The following is a 15,085-nucleotide window of genomic DNA, read 5'->3' as shown; positions in this document are numbered from 1 at the left end:
CTGAATGAAAAATCAGATAAGGAGAATCACAATGTAAGGCAGATAACTCAGAGACTCTTCGAGCCGAGGAAATCGCCATTAAAAACAGAACTTTCCAAGATAACAACTTGATATCAATGGAATGAACGGGTTCAAACGGAACCCCCTGTAAAACATTAAGAACTAAGTTCAAACTCCATGGTGGAGCAACAGTTTTAAACACAGGCTTGATCCTAGCTAAAGCCTGACAAAAAGCTTGAACGTCCGGAACTTCTGACAGACGTTTGTGTAAAAGAATGGACAGAGCTGAAATCTGTCCCTTTAAGGAACTAGCGGATAAACCCTTTTCTAAACCTTCTTGTAGAAAAGACAATATCCTCGGAATCCTAACCTTACTCCATGAGTAACTCTTGGATTCGCACCAATATAAGTATTTGCGCCATATCTTATGGTAAATCTTTCTGGTAACAGGCTTCCTAGCCTGTATTAAGGTATCAATAACTGACTCAGAAAAACCACGTTTTGATAAAATCAAGCGTTCAATTTCCAAGCAGTCAGCTTCAGAGAAATTAGATTTTGATGTTTGAAGGGACCCTGGATCAGAAGGTCCTGTTTCAGAGGTAGCGACCAAGGTGGACAGGATGACATGTCCACTAGATCTGCATACCAAGTCCTGCGTGGCCATGCAGGCGTTATTAGAATCACTGATGCTCTCTCCTGTTTGATTCTGGCAATCAATCGAGGAAGCATCGGGAAGGGTGGAAACACATAAGCCATCCCGAAGGTCCAAGGTGCTGTCAAAGCATCTATCAGAACCGCTCCCGGATCCCTGGATCTGGATCCGTAACGAGGAAGCTTGGCGTTCTGTCGAGACGCCATGAGATCTATCTCTGGTTTGCCCCAACGTCGAAGTATTTGGGCAAAGACCTCCGGATGAAGTTCCCACTCCCCCGGATGAAAAGTCTGACGACTTAAGAAATCCGCCTCCCAGTTCTCCACTCCCGGGATGTGGATTGCTGACAGGTGGCAAGAGTGAGACTCTGCCCAGCGAATTATCTTTGATACTTCCATCATTGCTAGGGAGCTTCTTGTCCCTCCCTGATGGTTGATGTAAGCTACAGTCGTGATGTTGTCCGACTGAAACCTGATGAACCCCCGAGTTGTTAACTGGGGCCAAGCCAGAAGGGCATTGAGAACTGCTCTCAATTCCAGAATGTTTATTGGTAGGAGACTCTCCTCCTGATTCCATTGTCCCTGAGCCTTCAGAGAATTCCAGACAGCGCCCCAACCTAGTAGGCTGGCGTCTGTTGTTACAATTGTCCAGTCCGGCCTGCTGAATGGCATCCCCCTGGACAGATGTGGCCGAGAAAGCCACCATAGAAGAGAATTTCTGGTCTCTTGATCCAGATTCAGAGTAGGGGACAAGTCTGAGTAATCCCCATTCCACTGACTTAGCATGCACAATTGCAGCGGTCTGAGATGTAGACGTGCAAAGGGTACTATGTCCATTGCTGCTACCATTAAGCCGATCACCTCCATGCATTGAGCTACTGACGGGTGTTGAATGGAATGAAGAACACGGCATGCATTTTGAAGCTTTGTTAACCTGTCTTCTGTCAGGTAAATCTTCATTTCTACAGAATCTATAAGAGTCCCCAAGAAGGGAACTCTTGTGAGTGGAAAGAGAGAACTCTTCTTTTCGTTCACCTTCCATCCATGCGACCTTAGAAATGCCAGTACTAACTCTGTATGAGACTTGGCAGTTTGAAAGCTTGAAGCTTGTATCAGAATGTCGTCTAGGTACGGAGCTACCGCAATTCCTCGCGGTCTTAGTACCGCCAGAAGAGCACACAGAACCTTTGTGAAGATTCTCGGAGCCGTAGCCAATCCGAATGGAAGAGCTACAAACTGGTAATGCCTGTCTAGAAAGGCAAACCTTAGATACCGGTAATGATCTTTGTGAATCGGTATGTGAAGGTAAGCATCCTTTAAATCCACTGTGGTCATGTACTGACCCTTTTGGATCATGGGTAAAATTGTCCGAATAGTTTCCATTTTGAACGATGGAACTCTTAGGAATTTGTTTAGGATCTTTAAATCCAAGATTGGCCTGAAAGTTCCCTCTTTTTTGGGAACCACAAACAGATTTGAGTAAAACCCTTGTCCTTGTTCCGACCGCGGAACCGGATGGATCACTCCCATTAATAAAAGATCTTGTACGCAGCGTAGAAACGCCTCTTTCTTTATTTGGTTTGTTGACAACCTTGACAGATGAAATCTCCCTCTTGGGGGAGAGAATTTGAAGTCTAGAAGGTATCCCTGAGATATGATCTCTAACGCCCAGGGATCCTGAACATCTCTTGCCCAAGCCTGGGCGAAGAGAGAAAGTCTGCCCCCCACTAGATCCGTTCCCGGATCGGGGGCCCTCGATTCATGCTGTCTTAGGGGCAGCAGCAGGTTTCCTGGCCTGCTTGCCCTTGTTCCAGGACTGGTTAGGTCTCCAGCCTTGTCTGTAGCGAGCAACAGCTCCTTCCTGTTTTGGTGCAGAGGAAGTTGATGCTGCTCCTGCTTTGAAATTACGAAAGGAACGAAAATTAGACTGTCTAGCCTTAGGTTTGGCTCTGTCTTGAGGCAGGGCATGGCCTTTACCTCCTGTAATGTCAGCGATAATTTCTTTCAACCCGGGCCCGAATAAGGTCTGCCCTTTGAAAGGTATATTAAGCAATTTAGATTTAGAAGTAACGTCAGCTGACCAGGATTTTAGCCACAGTGCTCTGCGTGCCTGAATGGCGAATCCGGAATTCTTAGCCGTAAGTTTAGTTAAATGTACTACGGCATCTGAAATAAATGAGTTAGCTAACTTAAGGGCTTTAAGCTTGTGTGTAATCTCATCTAATGGAGCTGATTCAAGTGTCTCTTCCAGAGACTCAAACCAAAATGCTGCTGCAGCCGTGACAGGCGCAATGCATGCAAGAGGTTGCAATATAAAACCTTGTTGAACAAACATTTTCTTAAGGTAACCCTCTAACTTTTTATCCATTGGATCTGAAAAGGCACAGCTATCCTCCACCGGGATAGTGGTACGCTTAGCTAAAGTAGAAACTGCTCCCTCCACCTTAGGGACCGTTTGCCATAAGTCCCGTGTGGTGGCGTCTATTGGAAACATCTTTCTAAATATCGGAGGGGGTGAGAACGGCACACCGGGTCTATCCCACTCCTTAGTAACAATTTCAGTAAGTCTCTTAGGTATAGGAAAAACGTCAGTACTCGCCGGTACCGCAAAATATTTATCCAACCTACACATTTTCTCTGGTATTGCAACTGTGTTACAATCATTCAGAGCCGCTAACACCTCCCCTAGTAATACACGGAGGTTTTCCAGCTTAAATTTAAAATTTGAAATATCTGAATCCAGTTTGTTTGGATCAGAACCGTCACCCGCAGAATGAAGCTCTCCGTCCTCATGTTCTGCAAATTGTGACGCAGTGTCTGACATGGCCCTAATATTATCAGCGCACTCTGTTCTCACCCCAGAGTGATCACGCTTACCTCTTAGTTCTGGTAATTTAGCCAAAACTTCAGTCATAACAGTAGCCATATCCTGTAATGTGATTTGTAATGGCCGCCCAGATGTACTCGGCGCTACAATATCACACACCTCCCGAGCGGGAGATGCAGGTACTGACACGTGAGGCGAGTTAGTCGGCATAACTCTCCCCTCGTTGTTTGGTGAAATATGTTCAATTTGTACAGATTGACTTTTATTTAAAGTAGCATCAATACAGTTAGTACATAAATTTCTATTGGGCTCCACTTTGGCTTTAGCACATATAGCACAGATATCTTCCTCTGAATCAGACATGTTTAACACACTAGCAAATAAACTAGCAACTTGGAAATACTTTTCAAGTAATTTACTATAATATGAAAACGTACTGTGCCTATAAGAAGCACAGAAAAAGTTATGACAGTTGAAAAGTTATAGCATCAAATCTTTGTAAAAAACACAATTTTAGCAAAGGATTGCTCCCATTAGCAAAGGATAACTAACCCTGATAGCAGAAAAAAAAAATACAGAAATAAACGTGTTTTTTTTTTATCACAGTCAACTACAATCTCACAGCTCTGCTGTGAGTGATTACCTCCCTCAAAACAAGTTTTGAAGACCCCTGAGTTCTGTAGAGATGAACCGGATCATGCAGGGAAGACAATAAACTTCTGACTGAATTTTTTGATGCGTAGCAAAAGCACCAAAAAAGGTCCCTCCCCCTCACACATAACAGTGAGAGAGATCAGTAAACTGTCATAAATTAAATAAAACGACTGCCAAGTGGAAAAAAATAGTGCCCAAAACATTTTTTCACCCAGTACCTCAGAAAATTAAACGATTTTACATGCCAGCAAAAAACGTTTAACATTAATAAATTGAGTGTTATTAAAAAGCCTGTTGCTAGTCCCTGCAAATTAGGCTAAAGATTTATGCATACAGTATAATTCCAGTGAAGTGCCATTCCCCAGAATACTGAAGTGTAATACATACATACATGACAGCCTGATACCAGTTGCTGCTACTGCATTTAAGGCTGAGTTTACATTATATCGGTATGGCAGAATTTTCTCATCAATTCCATTGTCAGAAAATAATAAGCTGCTACATACCTCTTTGCAGATTAATCTGCCCGCTGTCCCCTGATCTGAAGTTTACCTCTCCTCAGATGGCCGAGAAACAGCAATATGATCTTAACTACTCCGGCTAAAATCATAGAAAAACTCAGGTAGATTCTTCTTCAAATTCTACCAGAGAAGGAATAACACACTCCGGTGCTATTATAAAATAACAAACTTTTGATTGAAGGTATGAAACTAAGTATAATCACCACAGTCCTCTCACACATCCTATCTATTCGTTGGGTGCAAGAGAATGACTGGTAATGGCAGTTAGGGGAGGAGCTATATAGCAGCTCTGCTGGGTGAATCCTCTTGCACTTCCTGTTGGGGAGGAGTTAATATCCCATAAGTAATGGATGATCCGTGGACTGGATACACTTAACAAGAGAAATATATATATATATATATCACACACACACGCTATTTTGCTACTCTTTTCTAAAAGCAATAAAGAAACGCTTACATTAAAACTAGCTTCAACTGCAGCATATCTTGGGCACATTTTTTCCCCACTGACAACGCAAACAGCACCCTGACTCACCTGGTTTGAAAGGGAAACTGTCCATCATCTGAAGCCCACCTACAACAAGCAGATCTGGGTTGAAGCTCTCCAGCTGAGACTTAAAGTCTTCCAGGGAATCAATCATAGGATTGTGAGAATCACTGTGCACAATATATCTGGTAAAAGATAGGTTCAAAAAAGATTAGCAAACTAAAAATAAACTTAAAGGGACAGTCTACAATAGAATTTGTATAGTTTTAAAAGATAGATAATCCCTTTATTATCTATTCCCCAGTTTTGCATAACCAACACAGTTTTTTTTTTATATATTGACTTGCATTTAGTACTGTGTTGTGCTAAATCTTAAATAACTCCTCGAGCGTGAACACATTCTTATCTCTATGGCCCACATGAACTAGCAGTCTCCAATTGTGAAAAGCAAATAAAAAATCATGTGATTAAGAGGCTATCAATGGAGCCTTTGAAACAGGGAGAAATTTAGAAGTTTAAATGTTATAAAGTATATTAAGCTAGCAATGTTGGTTGTGCAAAGCTGGGGAATAGGTAGCATTATCTATCTCTTTTAAACAATAATTTTAGTTTAGACGGTCTCTTTAATTTAAAAACTAATGCAAAGACAGGCGATTAGATATACGCAAATTCTGGTAAAAATGTTTGTTATATGTAACATGCTAAAGCATTTCAGTATTTTATTAGCTTTAGACTATTGTGTACTAAATCATTGCAAAGCAATTTTCAAACAAATGGATCATTAAAGTTATATTCATATGTATATATGTGTGCACATATGTATTTATGTGTTTTACTGTATATTTACTGTACATATATCACATTCCAATGTTCTTCACTTACAGGTTAATGTTATTTTTATCCTTAAATATATATTTCTATTTATATACAGTATGTGTGTGTGTGCTAACCCGACCACATTAAGATCTAAATTTAGAAACACGATGCGCAAAATGCATATTTTACATTTTAATGTCCTTCACATAGAAAATAATCTACTTATTATTATGAAATTTTAAATTTCTATATATATATTTATCTGATACCGTTCATGTAAAATGCATAGCTATACCTATATACATACCCGAGGCCTCATATTTGAGCACTTATAACTTATTGCAATTTTTTTCAATAATTTGTATTAGATAGCGTTATTTAAATGTATTTTAGATAGCTTTTGTGCAGTTTTTTTATTTGTACGTAACAGTTAACCAGAGCTCTGAAAATCGTGCTAACCCAACGTGCGTTAAATTAAATTGCATGTGAGCAAACGCATTCACTTTCAACTTGTAAAACGCACCCTACTTCCAACGCACTCAAACCGGTGCGATAAACTGAATATTTGTAAGGTATTGGTTCTATACCTTTAAATACTCTCCTCTCCCTCAACAGTTCTATCCTTTATAAACTCACTTCCTCCTTCATTCATTGCTTGATTATTTTGTTTACCTCTAGTTGCTTGTTTGGCTAGACGCACTAAGAAATTTCAAGCTACTTTTTGTCTGATAACTTTCAGCCGTAACCTGTCAGCTTTAGATCTGTTCCAGAACTCCAGTGGTAACACTTGCCGTGTTGTGCTCAACCTCCTTCCGGGACTACCTCCACTTCTGGATATCACTCCGCAGTGTTTCACTCTGCCTCTCCTTGTAACGCTACTGCTTCTCGCAGCCACACGCTGTAACCGGAACAGCTCGCTTCCCCGACCTCACCTTCAACGCTCCTGGCTCAGTATTCCTGACTTCCTCATCAGTGTGTTCCGGGTAATCCACCTTAAGCTCCGGTTGAATCCTACAACTTCTAAACGAACTCCGGAACCGCAAGTATCCGCATTTAGTCATATTGATTGCTAACATTTGAGCTGAGTTTATTTTTAACTCTGTTTCACCTTGTTCAACATATATTGGATACTTTGTACTTATTCGCTATACTGACTGAGATCCAGACCTCACAGGCTTCCATGTTCTTAGACTTTAGTCAGAATTGTGTGAAGCACAGAAATCTCCTGACAGGTTGCAAATTGTCGGTCTATTCACTACTTATTACCTATTCATTCCCTTCGATCTGTCTAAGGCCAATCCTAGGAATTTGTTCATTTGATTTCATTTCAAGTGCTAACATACATTCTAATTAACTGCTGATATTAAGGGTATCCATTTTGTTCCTTGTACATTTTGGAAAAAATAAATCAGCTACAAACATCTTTATTAAAGGTCACCATTCTCACTGAGTGATCTTACAATATTGCTTGTGCGCAACTTGTAATCTGGCCCATAATCAGATAGTAAGTACCTGTTAGCTCTCCGGGACATGTGCTCTCCCCATTTGGCTCCAGTTGGGTACTCCATAATTAAGTGTACATCTGCATCCTCTATTGGCTCACCAGCAACTGCAAACATAAAATATTAGTTGTAAGACAGGTACCGACTGAGCTCAGGTACTAAGTCTTCTCTTTAAAATAAGTCATAGTGATTGTGAGATGATAAAACAGGAAGTCAATGTATTCATCTCATGCAATTGTTTATATTGGATTCTATACCTGTATTTATTTTCAGATATTTAAATATAAAAAAACTAGTCCTAAAGCCCGTTCACACGGGCCGTGTGGTTTGTTTTCTCGTTTTCTCTCTCTTTTTCTCTCTCTCTCTCTATTTCTCTCTCTCTCTTTTTCTCTCTCTCTTTTTCTCTCTCTCTTTTTCTCTCTCTCTCTCTCTTTTTCTCTCTCTCTCTCTCTTTTTCTCTCTCTCTTTTTCTCTCTCTCTCTCTTTTTCTCTCTCTCTCTCTCTCTTTCTCTCTCTCTCTCTCTCTTTCTCTCTCTCTCTCTCTCTCAAACACTTGGCCTTTTATAATATAGGATATTTATTAAATATTGAAGAGAGAAAGTTAAATATATATTTTGGATGAAGAAAATAAAAGCAGGAATGGAATAGCTTAGAAAATAAAAGCAGGAATGGAATAGCTTAATTGCCAGGAAATTCTAATCTGAAATCAAATAGAACTGCCATTTAGCCGCATTATTATTAGTTAAATGATAATGTGGAAATTGTGATTAAAAAGCTGATAAAAAAATGTACAGTATACACATATCCTATATAGTATACAAGAAAACAAATGTAGAAAAATCTATTGATAAACTTTTCAACTGCAGCAAACTTTACTCAATGATGAACTATAACAAACAAAACTATATTCAAAAAGGTAAGTGATATGGAACTTTTATCTTTTATCTGGGGAGAAAAAAACTAATTTAAAATTAGCTTAAAAATGAAAGCTTTAATCTCTACTTTAAGTGGATAGATAAATATTAGTTTACCTAACATTAGTTATAGCTCTAACTATATTATAGATGTTCAAAGTGATATAAAATATGAATATATAAAAAAAAAGCATAGCATAGATATCAAATGGATCACTTATTTTTACTTGAAAATACTTTTCTAATGTTGAAATGCAATCTTAAAATATATGATACTAAAGTCTGGACTCCAATGACCTTTAAAAAAACATAAATTATGCTTACCTGATCATTTCCTTTTCTTCTGATGGGAAGAGTCTACAGCTGCATTCATTACTTTTGGGAATTAAGAACCTGGCCACCAGGAGGAGGCAAAGACAACCCAGCCAAAGGCTTAAATACTCCTCCCACTCCCCTCACCCCCCAGTCATTCTGCCGAGGAACAAGGAACAGTAGAAGAAATATCAGGGTGAAAAGGTGCCAGAAGAATATAAGGACATCCCATGTAAAATTACGGGTGGGGAGCTGTGCACTCTTTCCATCAGAAGAAAAGGAAATTATCAGGTAAGCATAATGTATGTTTTTCTTCTTAAATGGAAAGAGTCAACAGCTGCATTCATTACTTTTGGGAAACAATACCCAAGCTATAGAGGACACTGAATGCCAAGACGGGAGGGTACAATAGAGGCCGGAAGGGCAATAACCATCTTCAAGGCCCGAAGCCACCGGCTAAACCGGAAGAAAAAATCCCCCGCAAATGTCCTAGAGAGGACCCCCTCAAAAGTAGCTTGCCCAACAGAGGCACAGCCAACCCATTTGCCTGCAGAGCAGAGAATCCACGGGTACACTGGCAAACTAACAGGGGAATGCAACCCTAAGACGCACCAGAAACTGGAATACAGCGCCAGCAGCTGGGTAGAAACCCACATTCTTGAGGCGCAAGCCACCCAGCTAACCCCAGATGATATGGGTTACTCTGTGGCAAGGAGTAATAAATACTCCGATAAACCGGGCCAACCCTGACCCGGTCCGATAGATGGAGCAAGGACATAGCTCCAGTTCCCACCATCGTGGAACATCCCAACCAGCCCTGAGATCGAAAACAATCCCAAAGGATAAGGATAGGAGTGAAGCCCCAGAAAGAGGAAGACTCAGGAGAAAAACAGGTCTGGGTACTTAATAGTTCAGGCAATTATACCCTGAAACTAAACAGACAAATGGAATGGAGCATATCCAGATAATCTGGACAGCGAAGAGAACTCGAAAGGCCTGACCAAAGGAAGGAACTACCCCTAGATAAAGTCCAACTCTCCAAGGAGCAAGGCTAGAAGTCAAATGAAGGGACTTCACAAGGCCTCAGGACAACAGAATGGATACCTCGAGTTCCCAAAACCCTACTAGCAGGGCTAGTATCCCCATCACCTCCACACAGGCAGAGAACACAGGGGAGAGAAAGGCGCTAAACCTTCCCAGCTCCAGGAAACCCCGAGCTAAGCAAGTCCCTACAGGGATCAACCAACGTCCGGGAACACAGATACCCAAAAGGAGATCTAACCACCCAGAGACAATGGAAGAAGACCCAAAGCTCTCATAACTCAGACAGACCCTACATGGCCCAGAGTAAGAGTCGTATCTAGATACACTAGAAACTGCTTACACGCACCCCCTTAATGTGCCAAAATCTGCAACAGGTTTCAAAATAGAAAACCCTCTGCATGCTGTACAGCTACCTACAAGCTGTTGGATCAAGCCCCAATAGGATCATCCAGAAGGCCAAAACACTCAACCAGTGGTATGCTCTACGCCCGCCAGCCCTCCCCCACATGGAGGAGGAAACTCTAGGTCCTGATGAAATCAAATGTCAGAGAGAGTGACGTAGCGGAACCCTCCCCTGCCCGGTCATCTATGACTAAAGACTATAAGGACTAAAACAATCCTTTCCCGCCTCGCAAACCCTCAGGTCTTCTCGAATGCTTAGTTGAACATAAAAAACAATGATAACTTGAGCACTCAGCGCTACTACCGAACCAGTCCAGCAGAAAACAGCGCCACGTGTCTGAACAGCCACAAAACCGAACGAACCCGACAGGACCAGCCTGTACTCAGGATCCTAACCAGCAAGCTGCATAAATTCTCCCACGTAGGGGAAAAACAGACATTATTAAACATAGGACTAACGTGTCCAAACAACTTCCGGAGAAGTAACAAAGTATCAATCCCAGATGGTTCCCGAAGGAAACAAACACAAATAAAAGACATCCCATCGGATACAAAATAAAATTTAAGGCAACTTGAAGGTTAACACCCAAAAAAAAAAAACACACAACCAGCCAAACGGATCCCTATCTTTAAAAAAAAAAACAAAAAAAACTGTGAAAGATTTCAAACAAATGACAAAAAGGAGATTATCCCCGAAGTATAATGAGGTGCACCATTCGAATTATCAGGCAGAAATTCCCAATATCTGTTAACGATAGGGTCATTCAATAACTGAAAAAGATGTCTAAGCAACACGCTAAGGCGCACAATCCTGTAACGAAAGGCACAACACTCCGGAACAGTTACACCCGCGGGGAACTGTAGAGGCCCACTCCAAGGCGGAAGACCCGGGACAATAAGGCACAAGCACAATCTCAAATAAACGTCTGGACTCTGCAGACGGACCATCGCTAACATTATTTGGAAGTGAAAACGTGCTGCAACCTCCGGGGGGAACACGCCACCCCGCATGGAGGAACCATAAACTGGGTTACCCGCATGTGTAGAAGTATGAATTGGTAGGGAACTCGCCTTCTGAAGGACGGGGCCCCCAGAGGCGGATGGCTCAGCAGGCCCCTGATTCCCCAAGCCTGAGGAACCAGGCACTCTAATATGGCATACGGAACAAAACTGGTTGACATGTGTCAACGAGGCCAATCCGGAGTCATCATCGGACACAGAATCTGAAATCAAAATAATCTCGGTATCAGAATCCTCTGTAGCTGAATCTGAAACTATCACAGTCTCAGAATCAGAATCTTCCATAACTGGATAGAGGAAATATCAATATGGACTAAAATATTAAACAAAAACGGCACCCGACACCCACAATGGCTGGGGCACTCACCACCTCCTATGACCAGACCCCTGCAGACTAGAATATTCCCTTCTCCACACAGTCAGGAATGCGGAAATGGGGAAGGGAACGTAACAACGCCCGAACACAAAGTGAACCATACAGTCCAAAAAAGCATGCCCAACCAAAAGGCTGCATCACTTCCAAAGGCCTCAAAGTTCCAACCACAAGCCCATAAACATCACACATAAGCAGGTTGAATCACATAACAAACATAATTATAAACCCCCTGTTCAAAAAACCCCCTCAGGAGATATTAACCCTCGATTCCAAGATACTAACTAAGACTCACTGAAACCCATATGTCATATAGTAGACCCGCAAGGTGTTGTAGCCTCTCTGGAAAAACATTCACATTACATTGACGATAAAGAAAAATGAAACAATCTTACCGGAATCTACGCCGTGAAACAGGAACACAGCCTTTCAAGTGTGACGAATATTGGTATTGCCTCCGCCATGGACTAAAGAGAAGAAAGCAGGCAGCTGAGCGTTCGACAACGCTGATTGCTTGAGGAGCTGTTAATATGAGTCGGGATGGTTTTGCATAGAGACTCTCCCTGCATCTCTGGACTCTAATTTTCATCCAAGCCCTCACTGAGAGGCTGACAGGACTACTTAAAACTCCTGTCCCTTGCCGAAGAGTACTACCCTCCATAAGAGACAAAAAACAAAAATTATAAATTCTGACACTTCTCTGCCAACCTCCTTGGACGAAAGGCAAATAATGACGGGGGGGATGAGGGGAGTGGGAGGAGTATTTAAGCCTTTGGCTGGGTTGTCTTTGCCTCCTCCTGGTGGCCAGGTTCTTAATTCCCAAAAGTAATGAATGCATTACATATTGATACAATTGTATTTGCATAATATTTTACTATAACTCACTAATCCTAAAAACGTACATAAATGGACATAAAGGTGTAAAAAGAAAATACTTGAATGCATTTCATTATTGCTTCTTTGCTTGCGTATGTGTTTAACCCCTGCAAAGGTCAAAGTCAGAGCTACGATTCAATAAACAGTACAAACCTCTGTATTAAAAGATTTCAAATGCAGCATTTTAAAACTGCAGTCTAACCATTTTAAATGTCGCTTCGCTGGAAAAAAAAAATGTATGCTTTGTGGGGTGTGTGACTGTCTATAAATGGAATTGGGGGTTTTCTTTATGAAGCACACATAAGCTTTAATCCCCACTGGCCAGCTGTGCACAAATATGCACTTCTGTAGTTTAAATATACAGTATATAATAAATAATCTTATGAGAACCTGCAGTCAAAGACAAGGAGAAGGCTTGATAAATCAAGCCCTATGAGTTTGCAGCTTGCCTACTTAAATTTCTAATTAATGTAGACAATGTTCTGGATAACTGCCATTAAAAAGGTGAGATATCATTATAAGCTATGTGCATAGATATCATGTTGATTAATTCCTCTATATATGAAACTATTTTAAATATAACTTCTGTACTGTAAGTTGCATTAAGGCCCTGATTTCAGGATGCCTGAGGTGACCAAATACACATCTCAGAGTTCAAAAACATAATTTATGCTTACCTGATAAATTTATTTCTCTTGTGGTGTATCCAGACCATGGATCATCCATTACTTGTGGGATATTCTCATTCCCAACAGGAAGTTGCAAGAGGACACCCACAGCAGAGCTGTCTATATAGCTCCTCCCATAACTGCCATATCCAGTCATTCGACCGAAAACAAACAGAGAAAGGAGAAACCATAGGGTGCAATGGTGACTGTAGTTTAAAAATTAAAAAATACCTGCCTTAAAATGACAGGGCGGGCCGTGGACTGGATACACCACAAGAGAAATACATTTATCAGGTAAGCATAAATTATGTTTTCTCTTGTAAAGTGTATCCAGTCCACGGATCATCCATTACTTGTGGGATACCAATACCAAAGCTAAAGTACACGGATGAAGGGAGGGACAAGGCAGGTACTTAAACGGAAGGTACCTCTGCCTGTAAAACCTTTCTCCCAAAAATAGCCTCCGAAGAAGCAAAAGTATCAAATTTGTAGAATTTTGAAAAAGTATGAGGCAAAGACCAAGTCGCAGCCTTGCAAATCTGTTCAACAGAAGCCTCATTTTTAAAGGCCCATGTGGAAGCCACAGCTCTAGTAGAATGAGCTGTAATCCTTTCTGGAGGCTGCTGGCCAGCAGTCTCATAGGCAAAGCGGATTATGCTTCTTAGCCAAAAAGAAAGAGAGGTTGCCAAAGCCTTTTGACCTCTCCTCTGTCCAGAGTAGACAACAAACAAAGCAGATGTTTGACGAAAATCTTTAGTAGCTTGTAAGTAATACTTTAAAGCACGAACCACGTCCAGATTGTGTAATAGACGTTCCTTCTTTGAAGAAAGATTAGGACACAAAGACAGAACAACAATCTCTTGATTGATATTCTTATTAGATACCACCTTAGGTAAAAACCCAGGTTTGGTACGCAGAACTACCTTGTCTGCATGGAAGATCAGATAAGGAGAATCACATTGTAAGGCAGATAACTCGGAAACTCTACGAGCCGAGGAAATAGCTACCAAAAAAAGAACTTTCCAAGATAAAAGTTTGATATCTATGGAATAAAGAGGTTCAAACGGAACCCCCTGAAGAACTTTAAGAACCAAATTTAAGCTCCAAGGTGGAGCAACAGGTTTAAACACAGGCTTGATTCTAACTAAAGCCTGACAAAATGCCTGAACGTCTGGGACATCCGCCAGACGCTTGTGCAAAAGAATAGATAGCGCAGAAATCTGTCCCTTTAAGGAACTAGCTGACAATCCTTTCTCCAATCCTTCTTGGAGAAAAGATAATATCCTGGGAATCCTGACCTTACTCCATGAGTAGCCCTTGGATTCACACCAATAAAGATATTTACGCCATATCTTATGATAGATTTTCCTGGTGACAGGCTTTCGTGCCTGAATTAAGGTATCAATGACTGACTCGGAGAAACCACGCTTTGATAAAATCAAGCGTTCAATCTCAAGGCAGTCAGCCTCAGAGAAATTAGATTTGGATGGTTGAAAGGACCTTGAAGTAGAAGGTCCTGTCTCAGCGGCAGAGTCCATGGTGGAAAAGATGACATGTCCACTAGATCTGCATACAAAGTCCTGCGTGGCCACGCAGGCGCTATCAAGATCACCGATGCTCTCTCCTGCTTGATCTTGGCAATCAGACGAGAGAGCAGAGGAAACGGTGGAAACACATAAGCCAGGTTGAAGGACCAAGGCGCTGCTAGAGTATCTATCAGCTTTGCCTTGGGGTCCCTGGACCTGGATCCGTTACAAGGAAGCTTGGCGTTCTGGCGAGACGCCATGAGATCCAGTTCTGGTTTGCCCAAACGATGAACCAATTGTGCAAACACCTCCGGATGGAGTTCCCACTCCCCCGGATGAAAAGTCTGTCGACTTAGAAAATCCACCTCCCAGTTCTCTACACCTGGGATATGGATAGCTGATAGGTGGCAAGAGTGAATCTCTGCCCAGTGAATTATCTTTGAGACTTCTAACATCGCTAGGGAACTCCTTGTCCCCCTTGATGGTTGATGT

At 41.5% G+C, this 15,085-nt stretch overlaps 1 protein-coding gene across 1 annotated transcript in view; it reads right to left on the bottom strand.

The window, feature by feature from the left end:
• Positions 1–15,085, bottom strand: part of LOC128657557 (ADP-dependent glucokinase) — an 86,073-nt gene that overhangs the window by 22,322 nt on the left and 48,666 nt on the right. The window contains exons 5-6 of the mRNA XM_053711933.1: positions 7,469–7,565; positions 5,189–5,325 (exon numbers count right to left, since the gene is read on the bottom strand). Coding sequence (XP_053567908.1) covers positions 5,189–5,325; positions 7,469–7,565 — 234 coding nt within the window. The remainder of the gene's footprint in view (positions 1–5,188; positions 5,326–7,468; positions 7,566–15,085) is intronic.

This window comes from Bombina bombina, chromosome 4, assembly GCF_027579735.1.
Source record: "Bombina bombina isolate aBomBom1 chromosome 4, aBomBom1.pri, whole genome shotgun sequence".
In the NCBI taxonomy this organism is placed as follows: Eukaryota; Metazoa; Chordata; class Amphibia; order Anura; family Bombinatoridae; genus Bombina; species Bombina bombina.
This window is presented reverse-complemented; position numbering and strand designations above follow the sequence as displayed.